The sequence below is a fragment of the Denticeps clupeoides genome, chromosome 12 (assembly GCF_900700375.1).
Source record: "Denticeps clupeoides chromosome 12, fDenClu1.1, whole genome shotgun sequence".
NCBI classification, from domain to species: domain Eukaryota; kingdom Metazoa; phylum Chordata; class Actinopteri; order Clupeiformes; family Denticipitidae; genus Denticeps; species Denticeps clupeoides.
In genome coordinates this window covers 19,797,548-19,816,844 of record NC_041718.1, presented here as the reverse complement: position 1 = coordinate 19,816,844, position 19,297 = coordinate 19,797,548, and the positions used below count along the sequence as shown (strand labels likewise).

General features: G+C 49.3%; 2 protein-coding genes across 2 annotated transcripts; one reads left to right on the top strand and one right to left on the bottom strand.

Annotated features, from left to right (window-relative positions):
• Nucleotides 1-488: 488 nt before the first annotated feature.
• Nucleotides 489-12,293, top strand: lamb3 (laminin subunit beta 3). The gene is made up of 22 exons (XM_028997869.1): nucleotides 489-632; nucleotides 767-921; nucleotides 3,886-4,000; nucleotides 4,103-4,176; nucleotides 4,704-4,895; nucleotides 4,987-5,050; nucleotides 5,124-5,311; nucleotides 6,110-6,230; nucleotides 6,338-6,526; nucleotides 6,888-7,052; nucleotides 7,176-7,369; nucleotides 7,526-7,622; nucleotides 7,707-8,076; nucleotides 8,301-8,452; nucleotides 8,544-8,755; nucleotides 8,843-9,046; nucleotides 9,915-10,059; nucleotides 10,169-10,373; nucleotides 10,472-10,613; nucleotides 10,839-11,015; nucleotides 11,173-11,320; nucleotides 11,419-12,293. The coding sequence occupies exons 1-22, from the start codon at nucleotides 608-610 to the stop codon at nucleotides 11,556-11,558; spliced, it is 3,474 nt and encodes a 1,157-aa protein (XP_028853702.1). The 5' UTR covers nucleotides 489-607; the 3' UTR covers nucleotides 11,559-12,293.
• Nucleotides 12,172-18,868, bottom strand: camk1ga (calcium/calmodulin-dependent protein kinase IGa). The gene is made up of 13 exons (XM_028997870.1): nucleotides 18,797-18,868; nucleotides 18,355-18,445; nucleotides 16,858-16,983; nucleotides 16,688-16,762; nucleotides 16,125-16,263; nucleotides 15,921-16,044; nucleotides 15,376-15,451; nucleotides 14,857-14,969; nucleotides 14,504-14,582; nucleotides 14,334-14,421; nucleotides 13,517-13,836; nucleotides 13,022-13,118; nucleotides 12,172-12,938 (listed from the first exon to the last, which is right to left on the bottom strand). The coding sequence occupies exons 2-12, from the start codon at nucleotides 18,435-18,437 to the stop codon at nucleotides 13,049-13,051; spliced, it is 1,293 nt and encodes a 430-aa protein (XP_028853703.1). The 5' UTR covers nucleotides 18,438-18,445; nucleotides 18,797-18,868; the 3' UTR covers nucleotides 12,172-12,938; nucleotides 13,022-13,048.
• Between the last annotated feature and the right edge of the window lie 429 nt (nucleotides 18,869-19,297).

The following is a 19,297-nucleotide window of genomic DNA, read 5'->3' as shown; positions in this document are numbered from 1 at the left end:
GGACACACCGAGAGTCAGGAATGTGCAACGTCTCGGCCTCCATGCAGGGACGACAGCAGGACGTCAAAATGCCGCTCAATAAAGCTGTCCTACCCACACACCCCACGTCCTGTAACCGTATTGTGTCATTTTGTGCCGTACATTTAGTTATTCCGCTTCAGGATCTCAGACCATGCGCACAGCACCTAAAATCGATCAAAAAAGGACACGCCAATAGAGAGAGGAGAAGGACATTCACTTCTACGGTCATTGTGGGGTTGAAGCTGCGGGGTTTCTGGCTCGAAAGCAAATGACCACGTCGAAGCGGGACGTGTGAGTTCACCCTGACTCTGGCACGGCCCGCCGCTCCGGACCCGGCAGTGTTCGGTCTTGCTGTGGGCTTGCGCGTTGAATCACGCCGCCGAAAAGGGCGTGGCAGCGGAAAGGAAGGGTGTGTCGCCCAGACAATTTCTCTGACACACGCCGCACACTCACCGCAGGTGAGGCCGGCCCTATATAGGCGCGCACACACGCGCACGGATTCTCACTGCGCGTGAGGGACGTTTCACTTTTTTTTTTTTAAATCTGGGCTATTTCGATATCGGCAACACGACCAGCCTGATCTGAGATGTGGGCTTTCTTCCTGTCGGCAGGTACGTGCCATTAAACACAAAAAATCGATTTAATAGCCAGACGCACTTGGATGTTAAAGGCCCCTAAAGAACACGGCAACACCATTTTGGATGCAAATTAAAACATGTTTTTTTTATCTCGCCACGTCCCTCAGCTTTGGCTGCCGCATCGTCGGCGCAGAGCGACTGCTCCCGTGGGGCCTGTTACCCCCCGCTGGGGGACCTGCTGTTCGGGCGCGAGCAGCAGCTACGGGCGTCCTCCACCTGCGGCCTGGCGGGCATCGAGGTCTTCTGCTCCCTGCACGGCCAGGTAGGCAGCGTTCTCCCAGAAGCCCCTGCGCCCCTGCGTGCGCCGAGGGCGGAGGTCGGGCGAGGCTGGCTGTCCTGTCGCAACCGTCTGCATCTGATGCCAGATGTCGCAACCGATGTCTTTCAGCAAAGCGTAGGTCAGAGAGACTAGAGTCAGAGAACAAATGATGAGAAAACGATGCAGACGCTCAGAATGACATTAAAAAGCATTTTATTCTGTTTAATAAATGAAAAGACCTGGCAGGGCTCACTGAAATGCCAAAACCACCGTCGTGAAGGGTGGGGTCTGCTCTGGAACAGACATGTTTAATCTGGTCGAAATCGAGGTGCGTCTTTAAAATCCGCTGATGGCTGCCGCAGCGTTCGGGAATGAAAAAGAACACAAACCCAACCACAGCCATTTAAATTGGCCATATTAAACAGCGCATTTATCCACCGACACGGACTGACTCGGTCCCAGTTTGCGCGTGGTTCGTTTTTAGATGTGGTTGGTTTGAGGATTTCTGCTCATGTACAGCCGACACGAAACCAACATATCATTAAACGTGCGTGAGGAGGCACTTCAGGCATCCAGAATGTGTCGGGACAGCACTGTGGTGGCGTGACGCCATCATCACATAACTCTGCTGCGCACCAATTAATGGTAAAAACTATGGCATTAGCATGAAACGGCCATGGGCGTGTGTGACTTAGGAATTCGCTGTTGGCACTATCGTCCAGACGATGGAGCAGATTTATAGATGAATTTTTTTTTAAATGAACTTTGCTGATTAAGTGTTGAAAGTAAAGGTCGTGGTGTGGAAACACTCAGCGGGCGACCTTTATGCATTTCGCCTGCTGCCAAATGGGTGGCTTTGGCGGAGAGCTTATGTAATTCGTGAAAAAAATGTCTGCCGAGCTATCACGGCCTTATCTCACTCTTCTGAATACGCTGGATCCGGTGGCGGGAGGCTCCGAAGTTCATTCTGCAAGTCCGTGTGGGCAACACCGCGGTACCAGGAGGGCAGTGAAGGTCACCGTCCGATCCGCCATGAAAAGGCTTCAGTTCTGCCACAGCGGTGGCAGCTGGCAGGCACTTCCCCTCCGCTGGCACTTGGAACCCGGGGGTAGAGTTGGTTAATGGCTTGGCAGACGCGTTACAGACTCCCGCGTTCTGACCTTAGGACGAGCCTCAGCGCCAGGGCGGACAGAGATTTCCACGGTCAACCCTGGAACGGCCAATCAGAGCCTGAGGTATAAAGGCTCGTCCCAAACCCGGAGGAGAGGGCGGCGGCGACTCCGCCAGCCCTGTGACCCACATACCCACTCAGAGCCATGCCAGTCACTTCATCTGTCTCATATACAGACTCCCACGATCTGACCTTAGGCGAGCCTCAGTTTTCCACGGTCACCCTGGCATGGCCAATCAGAGCCTGAGGTATTAAGGCTCGTCCCAAACCCGGAGTGGAGGGCGGCGACTCCGCCAGCACTGTGACCCACATACCCACTCAGAGCCATGCCAGGGGCCAGTGTGGGTTGTGGAATGGCCACTTCATCTGTCGCATCCACATAATTCATGAACACCGATGTCCACACAGAAGAGCGCACTGAACACACGCTGTCTGAAATACTTACCAGTGGTGGGGCGGTGGTGGCCTAGTGGAAGGAAGGAAGCGGCCCCGTAATCATAAGGTTGACGGTTCGAATCCTGATCTGCAAGGTGCCACTGAGGTGCCACTGAGCAAAGCACCGTCCCCACACACTGCTCCCCGGGCGCCTGTCATGGCTGCCCACTGCTCACTCAGGGTGATGGGATAAATGCAGAGGACAAATTTCACTGTGTGCACCTTGCTGTGTATCATAAGTGACAATCACTTCACTTTCACTTCACTTACACTCAATACTCTCAACACCTTTGGCCAAATGAAGGCAGGACCCAGGACTCGACCATCCATCTGTTACAGAGTTCTGGCATGTTCTCCAAGGTTGATTCCCAGCAGGCACCGAGCCTTATATGGGTGAAAATGTCCCAAAGTGAAAGAAAAGCACCATCATTCAAAAGTTGTCTTACGTTATTTTTACTTCAACCAATACCCGTTTGTCATTAAAACAGGACTGAGTTAGTCCTGTCAGTCAGCACCAAAGGTGTCCTGAACAAGCGAGAAGACTCGTAAGATAAGATCATGAGGATCACGGGGAGAGTTGCATGCCTACGTTCTGCAATATCAGGAGCCCTGCAGGAGCCGGTTTGATCCAGCAGCAGGTACCACAGCGGCTGTCTCATTGGCATGGCAGTCCGAGGACGAGCTCCGTCACAGCGTCAATAACACAAACGTGCGCAGACATGTGCACTGTGCGGTTTATATGTGATAATGAAGAACAGCCACACCTTAACCCCCGGGGCAGGAATAATAAGGCCCATTCAAACCAGTTTCGGGTTTTGTCCAGACATATGGGGCGTAATTGTCATGGAGTGTTATGTTGTGTTATAGATCTGTTATGATTGTTGATGATTTTATGGCTGTACGCGATGTAGGTGTACCTACATCGAGAAGGAGGCCGCAGGTTCTGATTCATCACTTCCTCTCCATGAAGAGCGGTGAAATGCGAGCCCAGGCCAGACGTTGGCGGGCTGCCGCCGATTGATCTGATTTGTGAAATCGCGGCCAGGCCACGGCGGCCGCTGCCAGAACTGCATGACCTTTGCACTACATCGGCGCTGTAGCCGTCGCACGCCGGTCAGTTGGCCGGGCCGGGCAGAGGAGGCCTGGCCCGGTTTGACCCTCACTGAGATATCCGTTACACAACACTGTACTGCTCTGATTATGCCTGATTATTTTATTGACCATCTGAATGCATTGGATAAGATTTGAATGTGTATGTGTGTAGGGGGGGTTTCCATCACCTAGTAATGTTTAAAATGTAAATCATCATATAACATTTTTTCTCAGAAGCTGCCTTATCTTTGCCTCTCTCCACGTTTCAGACGAAAATGCAGTGCTGCCCATGTGACTCCCAGAACCCACGGAGCAGCAGAGCCCACACCATCCAAGACGTTGCCTCATCAGCCGGGACCAACCGGTGGTGGATGTCCAAGAGAGGTGCAGATCGCATGAAAATGCAAAAAAAGAAAAACACATGGTGGGAATTTTTGTCTTGGGGCTTATTGTTTCACTCATTTCATCTCATCTTGTCTTGATCAGATGTCAGTCCAGTGACGGTCCAGCTTGACCTGCAGCGCATGTTTCAGCTGGACACCCTTTCCATGTCCTTTAAGGTACCATAAAAACCCTATAGGAGGTTTTTATACCACCTTCTCCGCATGTTTACTGCTAGATAGGGGTGGTGGTTGCCTAGTAATCAGAAGGTTGTCGGTTCGAATCCCTATCCGCCGAGGTGCCACTGAGGTGCCACTGAGCAAAGCACCCACACACTGCTCCCCGGGCACCTGTCATGACTGCCCACTGCTCACTCAGGGTGATGGGTTAAATGCAGAGGACAAATTTCACTGTGTGCACCGTGTGCTGTGCTGCTGTGTATCACATGTGACAATCACTTGTGAACACTTCACAGATACTTTCTTTGTGTTTTGTTAGTGTTGTTCCATATTAGCATTCATTTACAGCATTATCATTAACAGCATTTATCAGATGCCCTTAGTAGTTACAGGGACACTCAGGGTTAAGTGTCTTGCTCAGGGACACGATGGTAGTAAGTGGGATTTGAACCCGGGTCTTCTGGTTCATATGCGAGTGTGTTACCCACTAGGCTACTACCAGCCCATACTATTGATCTGTTCTGCAGGGCCCTCGACCCAAAGCCTTGGTGATCGAGAGAACAAAGGACTATGGCCGGACCTGGCAGCCGGCGCTGTTCATGTCCACGGATTGCCCTCAGTACTTCCCGGGGGTGAGCACCTCGAAGCCCCGCACCCTGCAGGAGACCTACTGCTTCACGCTGCCCCCCACCACCAGCAACCCTTACCTGGACCAGACAGTAAGGGTCCCGCTCAGACCTCATTCTGGCGCTGGGTGGCGTGTTCAGATTAACGGAGATTGTACGTCCTCTCGCTCCTCCTCGTATTTAGATCCATTTCAGTCCCCTTCGACAGTTCTCTGACTTGCGCTACCCCAACGGACAGAAAACAACAGGTAGGTCCAGCTGTGTTCGTCCCATTGGAGCCAGCATGGTGACCGGTGTAGTGACCAGGGGCTGTTCCCACAGCGGTGTCAGGCTACACGGGATTACGGGTGAACCTCACCCAGCTGGGTGACGTCCCCAATGTTCCTGGGCGACGCCTCAGCCGCTACTACGCCGTCCGGGAGATGTCGGTTCTGGGCTCCTGCTTCTGCCACGGTCATGCTAGCCAGTGCCTGCCCGAGACCACCAGCAACCAGCTGCCCACCACACAGGTACTGAAGACCAACACAGAGTTATTTAACACCAAATAGTTACCCAACACATATGCACTTAATACCAACACAAAGCTCATTCACACCAATTTGTTACCCAACATATAGGCACTTAACACCAGCTACTAGTTACGCAACTTCAGGTATTGAAGACCATACCTACAGACCACAGAGCTACTTAACACCAAATAGTTACCCAACATATACATACTTAACACCTGCTACTAGTTGTTCAATATCAGGTACTGAACAAAAACACAGAGCTAGGTACCCAACACACAGGTACTTAACACCAGCTAGTAGTTACCCAATAACGGGTACTGAACAACAACACAGAGTTACTTAACACCAAATAGGTACCCAACACACAGGTACTTAACACCATCTACTAGTTAACCAATAATGGGTACTGAACAACTGCACAGAGCTACTTAACACTAAATAGTTACCCAACACATACGAATTTAACACCAGTTACTAGTTACCCAATAACAGGTACTGAACACCAACAGAAATCTAATTAATTAACTAACCCTAACCCTTACCCTTAAACAAGCGCTGACCAATAACACAGGGGTACCTAATACCATCTAGTATTCAACAAACAGGCTCTAACACCAACCTTAAACCAACAGTAACCTCTATTATGTATCAAACATAGGTTTTTAATGCCAACCAGTGAGCCAGCACCCATTTACTTAACGCTACAACACCCTTATTCTGCTTTTCTCATCCCGCCCTGAGACTGATGCAACTTCTCGCCTCTGTTTGTGGTGTGTGTGTCTATTTGTGTGACAGGTGAATTCACGATGCAACTGCCAGCACAACACCATGGGACTGAACTGTGAACGCTGCGCTGACCTATATAATGACCTGCCCTGGAGGCCGGCCGAGACCAACCAGCCCAACGCATGCCAGCGTAGGCACTGACTCAACTCTGTCTAAACTCAAGAGCCTTTATTTAGAGCCGCTATGGGTGCTTCTTATAAACGGCCAGTTGTTTTTAATTACCGTGTTTTTACTCAGGCTGTCAGTGTAATAACCACGCACAGCGGTGCCGGTTTGACCCGGCCCGGTTCGAGGTGACAGGTCGGCGTAGTGGGGGCATTTGTGAGAGCTGCATGCACAACACCGCCGGGCCCAACTGTGAGCGCTGCGCCCCCAACTACTACCCCAACCCCCGAAGCAGGATGGACCAGCCTGACGCCTGCCTACGTGAGTTCCACATTGATGCAGAATCAGTTGTCACTCTCACCACGACGCTGCATTCATTTCATGCAGGGACGATGCTGAACGTGCTGATCGCTGAAATTCACCATCATGAAAAAGCCTGATTGTACAACCGATGGCTGTAACATAATGTCCGCATTAGAGTACCTTATCAGCGAGAGACTGAAACGGCATTCTGAAAATGGGTTCACATGATAAGTGCTGGATTGTCCAGTTGGGTTTTTTTTTTGAGGATAAAATGCAACACCGTGTTTGTGACCTTCTCATACACTTACTATACTGCTACTTACTTGATAAAAAAAAAGGATAATTTAAATCGGATGTATTATCTCATTCTGTCCACCAGGGGGCACAGGCTGTTCCTGCGATGCTGCTGGAGCGTTAGGCGGAGGCCAGTGTGACTCGAACACAGGCACCTGCGTCTGCAAGGCCAACGTGGAGGGGCCAAACTGCGACCGCTGCAGGAACGGGTACTATGGCCTGAGTGCCAGTGACCCTCTGGGCTGCAAAAGTGAGTGACCTTTCACCTCTGTCAACAATAACAGCTCAATTTGCAAGCCCTGCATTAAATCTAATCGAATTGGCAACATTTAGATCCTTCATGAAAGTAAAGTTTTGTCTGTGTGTGCGCCAGAGTGTAACTGTGGCTCTCAAGGGTCAGTGCCCAGTTCCTGTGACCCGGTGACCGGTCAGTGCCTATGTCAAACTGGCACTGGGGGTGTGTCATGTGACCAGTGTCCCCAAGGCTTCTGGAAACCAACCGTCTCCTCAGAATGCCAGCCCTGCAACTGTGACCCCACCAATGCCCTCAGCTCCACCTGCGACCAGGTGTGCTCCACCCACCCTCACCAGATCTCCCCAGACACATACAGATGTGCTTTTTTTCTGCCATTGGTTTCAAATTACGGAAGGTCAATTCCTTAATCAATATGACTGGGCCTGATTTTTAATATTTAACATGTAATTGTGATCGTTTGCTTACAGGTGACAGGCCAGTGCCAGTGTCGATTGGGCTTTGGGGGCCGTGCCTGCGGTGGATGTCCTGACTTCACCTACGGTGACACCCGCAGTGGCTGCCGACGTAAGTCACTGGAAGTGTCCCGACATCCAGGAGATCTGTCTGGATAAGGTCACGACCCCTCTCTCTCTCTTTCCCTCCATGCAGCATGCCAGTGTGACAGCAGTGGCACTGCCACGTGTGACAGCCGCACGGGGGCATGCCTGTGCCGCCTCGGCGTGACCGGTGTGCGCTGTGACTCTTGCGGCCGGGCCAGCTGCGCGCGATTCCCACAATGCCCTGCGTGTCCGGCCTGCTTCTTCACACTGGACGCCCAGCTACGGAACTACTCCCTGACCCTGCGGGACCTGACCGCCACCTCCAACCTGCTGCCGGGTGGGCCCAGCACCCCGGGTGACCTGGGTGCCCGTGTTCACGCCCTCGAAGTGGAACTGGATCGCCTCAGAAATGCCATGCCCCTCCCACCGAGCTCAGCCGCCAAACTGGACGCCGCCCTGACAGAGCTCAACCGACTCAAGTATGTACCTCACCTCTACACACAGTTGTTTCATCAATTAACTCGTTTAAATGCAAAAAAAGGATTTATAGTGTATTGAAAGGCATATCGTGTCCCCATGAAAACTTTCTTCTTCCCAAACGAACGTTTTTGTAAAATCCGAATATGATGAAATGAGAGTACATCCTTGAAACGATGCCAAGTTAATAGCAAAATGACGTTGATGCCCCCTTTCCACCCGTCAGGGAGCTGGCGCGGCGTCTGGGTGGAGACCTCTCTGCTCTGGGGCGGCCGTCCGACCTCCCGGCGCAGCTGAATGAGCTGGAGCGCCTGCTGGAGCAGCTGGACCGCGAGTACGCCGCAAAGAAGGACGCCACCGGAGGCTCCACCTCTCCAGGTGAACTGCAGGCTTCATGCCCTCAGCGGTCAGTGTCTGGGAGTGTTGGTGAACAGCTTATGACATTTTTTCCGTCGGTTCCACCTCGCAGGGCCTCTTTCCACCATCCAGGATGCGTACTGGCGCTCCAGGAACGCAGCAAATAAAGTGGAGGCCAGCGGCAGGAGCGTAAACTCTTCCGCCGTTCTGCGTGGTGACGCTGTGGACATGCTGAACCGAGTCCAGCCATCCAACTCCAGGGACCTGGAGAAACTGCAGACGCAGCTGAGCGCCCGGCCGGACCTCACGCCCGCTGCCGTGCAGGTGGGCAGCCGGTGCCCTCCAGACTGGCTCCAGGTTCTTTATTGTGCAGAAATGCCCATTTTGAGGGGTTTGTTTCGGTATCCCCAGGTATGTGGCAGCACTCGGTCAGGCCCCTGCACCCCTGCCGACTGCAGAGGTGACCTGTGTCTCCCTGACCCCATCTCACCCTGCCTGTCAGGCCAGAGGTGCGTGGGGGCACTTCCTCTCAGCGCCAAAGCCCTGCAGGACACACTGCACGTGGACTCGAAACTTCAGGAGCTGAAGCAGAAGATCACACAGGCTTCCGCCCAGGTACAGCATAGTCGCTACTGCGGGTGTACTGTTAATACCATATATGGTCATGCATCCTGTATGTGGTGGCATGATGTCTAATCTAAGAAGTTCCCAAATAATACAGAGAGGACAGCGGAAAATCGACAATTTGGACGGGTGATAATAAGATCACAAGTTCAGAACGCTTGATTTAAAGCAACTGATGACTTGTATGCTGGTGTTGATAGTGGGCGTGGCCCCATTTGTGCACAAGGTTTATTAGGAGTGAAGAGAATGGAGGGAAAACGAAGGAGAAAGGGAGGAGATGGATGCTGTTCTACACCTGGGTGTGTGCCATATTGACAGGACAGGGTTTAAATAGTCCAGAATGAGGACATAGGGTGTGTCAATCAGATTCAAAATACTGATACTGGCCTACAAAGCCAAACATGGAGTAGCACCATCCTACCTCACAGCCCTTATTACACCTCGCACTGCACCTCGTATACTCCGAGCCTCCAGTACTGCTCGCCTGGTCCCTCCATCTCTGAAGGTAAAAGGAAGACGCTCATCTAGACTCTTCTCCGTCTTGGCCCCTCGGTGGTGGAATGAACTTCCAGCTCAGTCACTGAGCACCTTCACACGGCAGCTCAAGACCTTCCTCTTTAGAGAATATTTAGATGAACTTGCAACCTTCATATTGTCTGACTTCTGTACAGAATCTACAACAGAGTGAATTCATACCTATGGGATCCTCCCCTTTTAAAACTTTGTTCATGAAAGCATCATTAAAATAAACGGTCTCAGAGTAGATAGTTCCCCCTCTGCAAGATAAAGATAACTTACAAGTTGTCAGTTTTTGTAATCCTCTTAAACTTCCGTCTGGTCCCATTTTTACATTTTACAGATCATGGACACGCAGCTCACAGCCAGTAACGTACGACAGTCTACAAACGACTTGAGCAACAACATGACAAAGGCCAAGAACACCCTGGAACCCGACCTGGAGAACTCCAAGAAGTTTCTGGACAAGTTAAAGGCCTTTCTGAATGGTGGGTCCCGAATTCTGAGCCAATATCCGGTGTGTCAGAAAACTGAATTTAATATTACAATTGCCAACGTCCTCAGGAAGTCAAACATTTGTTCTCTTCCTCTTTGCAGACCCCACTGCAGACCCCAAACTCATCCAGCAGGTGAGTGACGGGGTCCTTGGTGTGAAGCCTGCAAACCGTGATGACCTCCAGAAGAAAGTGGAGGAGATCCGGGCACTGGCATCACGCCTGCCCAACGGCACCAGGGGCCTGAATGAAACCGGACCCCTCCTGGACCAGGCCCGGAGGCTTCTGCAGGACGCACAGATGGCCAGGTGGTGAACACAATGCTCTTTCATATTAATGAATGGCTCATCACTGATTTTTTATTTTTATTTTAATTTGTCCATAACATTGTTTTGGTGTCCCTCAGGAATTCGTCCCTCGGAGTGAGAGGGGATGTCAGCACCTTGCTGGATGGTCTGAATAAAACGGAGAACTCTGTGCTGGCTGCAAATGCCACAGTGCAGAAGGGTCTGGACCTGCTGGGCAGCATCAAGAGGAACGTCCCACTGGTACCTGCACTCCACTTGGTTGCCAGCGGTGCTTTAGGTGCCATATAACACAAAATGTAATGATCTCAGCCCAACTGTGAAGATGAGAAGCCAAGATCTGAACTCAAAACCAGTCAAACAGATCAATGCATGGCCGACTCGTCGTATTGTAGACAGCACAGCATCAGAGAGCAGCTCTGAAGAATTGAATTGCCTTATCCAGCATTAGTCTCCTCTTCTCTTCAGGTGGATGAGCAGCTGAATGCGGCCCAGCCGGCTTTGAAAAGCACGAACGATGCCGTGAGCACAGCCCGCAACCAGATGATGCCACTCACAGAGCTGCTGAAAGCCAGCTCGGACCGGGCAGGGAAAGGCCTGCAGGATGCAGAGCAGGCTGGAAAAGTGGCAAATGATTCAGCCAAGGTGACAAAGTCTTTAATGAGACGGTTCATCACACTAACCACTGCTTTAGAAGTGCTGGCGTCTTTACACACACCGCAATCATGGCTGTTTATTATTAAGGGAAATAGATCAGAGATTATTTCTGTTCTCACTGGGATGTTGGGATTGCTTTGCTCAGGACCTGATTACACTGAGGAAAAAGCTGGAGGAGCTGCAGAAGGCTGCTGGGACGTCCCCAGGACAGCCCAACGAGTCTCTGCAGAAGGTGCTGGGTGACGCGGCCACCCTGTACCAGGATTTGGACAATGTGACTAGAACAGTGCAAGGTAAGTACAACGCAGCCTGCTGCCTTCATAAAAAAAAACGGGGATCATGTGTCTCTACTGGCTGATAAATTAAACACGTTCTCGTCTCCTCTCTGCAGAAAAAGAAAAATCCCTGAGTGACGGCGTCAAGCTCCTGGGAGAGAAATCCTCACAGCTCTCCGGGCTGGAGGATGAACTGCAAGCGATCATCAAGGACCTGAAAGAACAGGTCAAGCGGCACAACGAATGCCAGGCCTGAATCCAGAGCCTTGCATTAGATGCTCTTCCCTGAACGCCTTTTTCATTCCAAAATGAATAATAAAGACACTGGGCAAACACGTATGTGATTATTTAGGACTGGGCAGGTTCCCGGGCTTATATGCCACAGTAGGCACTGAATATTTTTTCAAGTTGCTTTTTTCATTTGGAAGCTGAATTAAACAAACTTAAAAAAAAAAACACCAGTTATCTGACTCTTCAATAGAACGGTTGGCCTTTTCACAGGTATTCTTATTAGGCAAAGTCAAAGTTACGTACCCATAAATTATTTAGTTTTGTGGTACAGAGGGGAAAACTCCCAAGAGCGCCATCGCTGTGGAATTGCTCACTATACCACCAAAGTTTTGGTGAGTCTGCTGGGCTGAACGAAATTGTCTGTATGATTTTATTATCCTCACAGCTTTGTGTCCAAAAGGTCAAGTACTCTCAGTATTGGTAATTGAATCATCCATTTCATAATTTACTCTATTTCATTTTTCAGTGTTTATTCCAGGTTTTAGTGTGATTGTTCAATCAATTTTGGAAATGTATTAGAAATCATAACTCACCTACATAACACTCCCAGGCCCACAAAATTATAGCAAATTAACACCTCATTCTTCACCTTTGCTTTATCACACAGCAACACGTGAAATAATCACATACACACACTTTACACTCTCATCCAGCAGAAAGCATTGGTAGATTATAGGCAATACATTTTTGCAATACAGTTTGCATATTAACAACAAGTGAATAATTACATAAATAAATACAATTGTATATATGTATAAATATATCAAGTGAGAGGATATGAAAAAATACATGTGAAATATCTGAGACTGCTTTTGTATGACAGTAAGTCCAGGCTTGTAAAGGCCTTTTTCTTTCTAAAATAAACCAAACCTCCAGGCTTCTGTCTTGGTCAGTCCATATTAACCTGTCACTCAAACGAGCAGAATAGCAAATCATCCATCCCAGTCAGATCTGGTCTGAATTACTGAGCCGCTGTTAAAGAACAGCAGCAAAGTGCAATTAACTGAGCTAAACCAACAGCATATCATGCGAGTCGCAACGACTGCCGACCGTCTGTCCAAAAGCTCAAAATAACTCGCCACTTCAACAAGCCCACAACGTAAACACGGTGCTTAAGTCGGTACATGAGCATCAAGCATTCACAGGCATATATCTGTTCGGTGTCTATAACAATGGTGATTTATAAATAGGTTCCGTGAACTGTGTCGCTGCTTGGCGGCTTTTTAAATGGACTCAGGCACTCCAGTGGACACCTCTGGGTTCAGACTGGGCTCCTGGAAGCACAACATCACACCAGACGAAGTCCCACACAGTCAGCAAGTGGTGCCACCAAATGGCCAAAGCCCTGCGGAGAACATTAGAATGTTTAACATTGTGTCTGTTCATATGGGAGTGTGTTTGTGCGATATGTTTTTGCAAGCAACTGACCTGTAGTTCCGGACAGGGTGTCCTGGATCACATGACTGAACAGATGCCTGTCTGCAGGGGCTGTCCTGTCCGGTTCACGCCAGGTTTAATGTCCTCTCTGCAGAAAAAACACAGAATTTTATGTGAGGAATATAGGTGAGGAGGGTTTGAGTTGTTGTGTAGAATTTGATTTGCTGAGTAAGGTTTGAGTAGTTGGGTAGGGTTTCAGTTGTTGAGTCAAGTTTGTGTTCAGTATGGTTTGCATTGTTGTGCATTCAGTAGGGTTAAAGGTGTTGAGTAAGGGTTGAGTTGTTGAGTGGCATTTGCGTTGTTGAGTGGCGTTCGCATCGTTGAGTAGGGTTTGCATTCAGTAGGGTTAGAGGTGTTGAGTAAGGGTTGCGTTGTTGAGTGGGGTTTGCGTTGTTGAGTAAGGGTTGCGTCGTTGAGTTGGGTTTGCGATCAGTAGGGTTTGAGGTGTTGCGTATGGGTTTGAGGTGTTTGCTGCTATGCTGTAACCTGTGAGAGGGCAGGTCAGACTCGGAATGGTAGGCGTGTCTTCCCGTCTCCGTGATGATGAGTGCGTGGGCGGGCTCAGTGTGGCTGGGTTTCAGGGGACACAGGCCCTTTGGCACCTCTCCATTGGTGCTGGCCTTGGCAGGAGGGTTCCCATTGGGGTCCAGCAGGGTCCGGGAATCAATCCTTTCAAAGGGACGTCCAGGGGCCGACACGTCCACCACATGGATCTCAGGAAGGGGACTCAGGGGGGCAGGTGGCTCACTGTGGGAGAGCTGGAGCTTCTTAATGTGGCTGATGGCCACTGCGGCATTAAAGGCTTGCTGTAAAACACACACAAATGCACACGCTTAAAGCAACCACAGATGAGCACTGTTTTTATCTGTCTGCCCATCAATAATCCAGATTTTTTCCACCAGAAAATAGCTCTTAAAGGTGACGCTTGTCTCAGTGTCAGTTTTGGGGCAGGGGGGCAGTGGTGGCCTAGTGGGTTTATGGTTCGAATCCTGAGCCACTGAGGTGCCATTGATCAAGGCATCATCCCCACACGATGCTCCCCGGGCGCCTTTCATGGCTGCCCACTGCTCACCAAGGGCGATGGGTTAAAAGCAGAGGACACATTTCGTTGTGTCACCGTGTGCCGTGCTTCCTTGCCGTGTATCACAATGCTAAACACTTCATTTTAATCTGACCTCAATCAGGCTCCAAATTGGACACATTTTTGGTATTTTTATTCAATTCCTTCATAATGGAAGTCATGAGGGGAAGCTGATTTGAGCATATCAATTGATAAAGAAATGTCTGTGTAAGAGCATCTTACCCTCCATTTGGACTTGGCAAAGTTCCTCTCAATCTGAACACTGACTGAGTGGTAGATGTCCTGACTTCTAGCCGTTTCACCCACAATCCTACAGGTGACAGTACATGACCATTTTATAAAGATACACGTTGTGCAAATTAAAACCCAGATGAATGTACCGCCAGACTTACCAGGGATGCCGCAGAGCCTGTTCAGTGCTGAAGCGTTTTTTGGGGTTTTTCTCCATCATGTTCCTGATGAAGTCCTTTGCTGTGGAGAACAAAGAACAGAACATTAAAGCTTCTGTAAATGAAGCTATTACTGAAGTCCATACACCCCTAGGACCATATGTTCACCCAACTACTCATGTTTTTATGAAACACTTTAATTCAAGTGATCTGGTGGATTATTTACTGGACATGGTATTAGTGAACATTCCCCCACACACCATGTCTTATTGGGTGATCTAAACCTTACATGAAGCTGACCAATCCTACTTTGGAATGAGGGTAGGGCCGCCAATGCAGGCGTCAATTCAGCTCACCAGACTCAGAGATCTCATCCCAGTAAGGGGCGTGGAAGGTGTATTCGGCCTTCATGATCTTCGAGAACAAGCGTGTTTCATTCTCCTCGTAGAACGGTGGGTAGCCACACAGCCTGCCAGCGGGAGAGAGGAGACGTGATGAAGGGAGGGCCGATGTTTACTCCCTGTTCGGTTGGCAAAGACCCGGTGTCACTGTTTATTACATCTGTAGCCACATGAACTCGCACTGGACTAGACTAGTTCTGAAAAACATCTCCCGCACCTTGCGTTTCCTCTACTCTCTTATACAAACACCACAGTTCTGGAGACACTGTTTATACTGGGAAGGATAAAACGCTGAAACACACTGGCAGCTGGAGACCTGCAGCGGTCAGCAGATCTACAGACACCAACTCAACCCCCAGACTCTGGAGGCTGCTCTGTAGCTTGTAGGTCTCAAATCATCATTACATCCTCATTAAAACTGCCACTCTCTCCAAACCAAGCAACCAGTACATCTATATGGTGATCTGCACTCACAGGATGTAGGTGATGACTCCGATGGACCAGCAGTCCACTGCTTTGCTGTAGGGTTTCTGGGACAGAACCTCTGGAGCTGTGAGTTCAAAGAAGCCAAAGAGAACTTGAGAAACATCACAGTTGTTTTTTCGGCCTGTAGTTTAGCATCTAACGTCATCAGTTCATCATGACGAACAAAGCCTCTCTGTTCTCTTACTGGTTTCTAGTGATTCCTGTTGTCCCATTAGGAGAACCCTGACCATGTCTCGTTTCCATTCATCAATCCTAATGCTAACTGGGCAGCATGTGAAGATCTGGATCCTATTATGTGAAATACCTCTAGGGAACAAATGTGACTAAAGAGTGAAGAACACACTTCTACTCATGCTTTGTAGAGTCAAAGCTGTATGAAGTTGAACTTCTGTTGACCACCCGATATTTGATCTAGAGAGGTGGGAATTGTGTTTATCATCTAGTCCTGTCCTCTTCAGACAGCAGAAAATGGAATTTTAAGACTAAGAAAAAGTCCTTGATAGTCCTCAGTTGTGCAGTGTGACCCCACGTACCCACATATCCTGGTGTCCCGCAGGCTGTGGACATGACGCCATGGTCAGACTGCTTGGACAGGCCGAAATCACTGATCATGATCTTGGCGTTCTCGTCTTGGTTGTAATACAGCAGGTTCTCAGGCTGGAGGTGCACAGAGAGCGTTGGTGAAGAACCTGTGTTGCATTGTATGCCTGCGTGTGTGTGTCTGTACTTCAGGTTACCTTCAGGTCCCGGTGAACTATACTGTTCTGGTGAAGGTAGCTGACAGCTTCCAGGACTTGTTTGATGACTTTGCTGGCATCTTTTTCCGTGTAGACACCCCGGTCCAGGATCCGGTCAAACAGCTCACCCCCGGAGACCCTGAACATCAGCAGACGATGAGACACCGGGACAATGAGACACACAGCTTCAAGAACTGATGGAAAGGGGGCTTCTCAGAGCCAAGGATGCTTCCTAGCATTCAGAGAGGACATAATGGACCAATCGGCCACGGCGTTCTTTAACTCCGGGCTTCGAAAACAAATCCAGGCCATGTTTTCAGTCCTCCCAGAAAGCCACAGATAAAGGAGGACTGGACCGGAACTAAATGAGCATGATGGTGCGTCTCATTGAAACGTTCCCGAATTTCTGCATGTATATGGGTGCTTTAAGAGTGCTTGAGATATGCACACATATCATCAGAACGTTCCCTTAATCGAGTACACTGTCCTACAATTTAAAAGAGCCCTTTGTGGGTATTTGACAAGGTTTGTTGCATTATGGCTCAGCTCTTCCAAACACTCACAGCTCCATGACGAGGTAGTAGTGCGTCCGAGTTTCGTAGAAGTCCTCCAGGCCCACCACGTTCGAGTGCTTAATTCTGAGGACAAAGGGCATGTTCACGGTTGGAGGCTACGTAACTACATAATTACGCTATTAAAAAAAGAATAAATGTGGCCGTCACGCCACACTGACCTCTTGAGGACGGCAATCTCATTCTGCAGGTTGCTGTGTTGGAGCAGCTTCTTCTTCACACACTTCAGGGCGTAGAAGTTCCCGCTCTTCTTCTCCCTCACCAGGTACACCTCGGAGAACGAGCCTCTGTGTGCGGAGGACAGACAGGGTGGATCAAATATGTCCTCATATTTACGTGCATTTGAATCTCTTTAGTTGATCGTTCTGTTCTGTCTGGAAAAGCAGGCCTATTGGCGTCTAGATGCAAAAAAAAAGGCCGACCAATAAGACCAAAGTAATGCGATTCTTTCTCCGACTTCCTGTCCTGCGCTACCCCAGGTCATGGCTGTTAATAGCCGCGTTCCCAGGTGGATTAGAGCCCAAGTCTCTTACACAACAGGACCACCGGGGCGCGGCACAGAACACGGCCGCACGCAGGTGAGTGGGAGGAGCTAATGCCTGAAATCCGGAAAGTCCTGGAATGACACCGCAGCTACATCCGAGCTAGAGGGGGAAGGCAGAATCCCTCCTGACCTTTCTCAAAGAATTCAGTTCAGTTTCACGCTCAGAACGAACGAACGAACGAACGAACGAACGAACGAACCCACCATTCGTCCCAAGTGGGAAGATGAATGAATCACGATGGAGACGCTTCAGGTCCTCCCCGCCGGCGCCCAAAAGGCCCAGGCCAATTAACACTAATCTGGTAACGACCAGTCACACTCCTCTACCTGCGTGCGAGGATTCTGGACACAGACAGGCGTGTGTTCGAACGGCGGGAGGCGCACACATTCCCGAAAAACACACGTCAAGGGTGTGTAACAGAACGTACACATTTTCCTGGCTTTCCTACACACAAACACACACACGCCATGTAATCCCGTAGTTCAGCAGTGCCAGGATGTTCCCATGCGCGGTGACGTCATGGCGGGACTCAGTCCCATTCTTGGTCCAAGCTGCTCATTGAGTGGAAGCTGGGATTGGCCGAAGTCTAAGCTGATTGGCCGTGGCTGAACGGAGGTTCCCAGACTCAGTCATTCAGACCCAGGATGCACCACAACAGCTCACTGACTGGGGACTTGGCGACAAACTCAGTCATTTATTTTTCCATTTTGCTTTTGGTAAATTTGACGTGCATAAACTCTCACATACGTGAGAGGTTTTATTTTTTTCACCGAACCAGATAAAGTGAAACATTCCCCATAGCCAGGACCCCGGTGAGAAACGAAACAGGTCAGCGTAGATCTTCCTCGCCAAAAAAACAAAAAAACACAGGCACCAGGATAATCTCCCAGATCAGAGATGATCTCACGGCCAAACTGGGCGCCTGTGCCAGGAGGGGTAAAGTAGGTCTCACGGAAATCCATTCAACCCCAGTAATGATCTTTAGTCGGCGGTGAAGAACGCAGCCCCATTTTCATCAATGACTGTTAATTTCATGCAACATTCCTCTCATATGCCAGAATTTATTTCGATTTTAATTAATATGTCTGCGTGATTTATGTTATGGGTACTTACGATCCCAGCACTTCCTTCAGATCGAACACATCCTTGATGTTGGTGACTTTTTTCCAGCCGTACTGCATCTCCTTACGACCCATGGTGGCTCCTGGAACAGATCGGGTTCGATCGGTCAGATCCATGCGTTTCTGACCGAGACACGGTGTTATATAAAGAGCGCCATGTTGGTTCCAAAACCAAATAATCCTTTTATTGTCTGCTTGTTAACTTGTTCGTTGGCGGAGCTCTCGCATCCTTCACTGTATTCTCGTCATCATCATCATCATCATCATCATTATCAAATTCAGAAACCTCAGGTTTTATTTCCAACTCGCCCACAGTTCAATTTTCATTCACGACGCTGAAAATAAATCCACCGCGCTTCAGGATGAAATAAACCGTTTGATATGTTCTGAACAGGAGATGAATAAAATAAAGGTTGAGTTAATAAAAATCTCACCTGAGCGCGCAGATCTCAGCCTGGCTGCGGGTTCGGATGTCGCCCACCTGTCTGCGTCTCCGGCGCGGGCGGCGCGGCGTCTCTCCCCCGTCGCGGGGCGGGGCCACGGCGGCCGCCTGCCCACCTGCCCTGCCGGTGACCACGCCCCTCCGCACGCCGCTGAGTCAACAGTATACAGAGGAAATGATGCTGTCTGACCGAATTAATCAAATTAAATGTAATTCGTACAGGTGATAATGAAAAGTTCATATCAGAATGTATCAAATCTATGGCATTTACTTTACTCGTCTCATAATGTAATAATAATCAACAATACTCGTCTCTAATGCTGTTAAACTAATCAACTGCAAAGGTAAAGTACTTTTAAAGTACTTTTTATATAAAAATATTTCATTTCAACAATTAAAACAGGATTTGTTTGCACAAATAAGTTATTTTAAAAGCTCCAATTGTACCTCTGAATGTATAATACTCGACACTGTAATTTATCTTATTTAAATT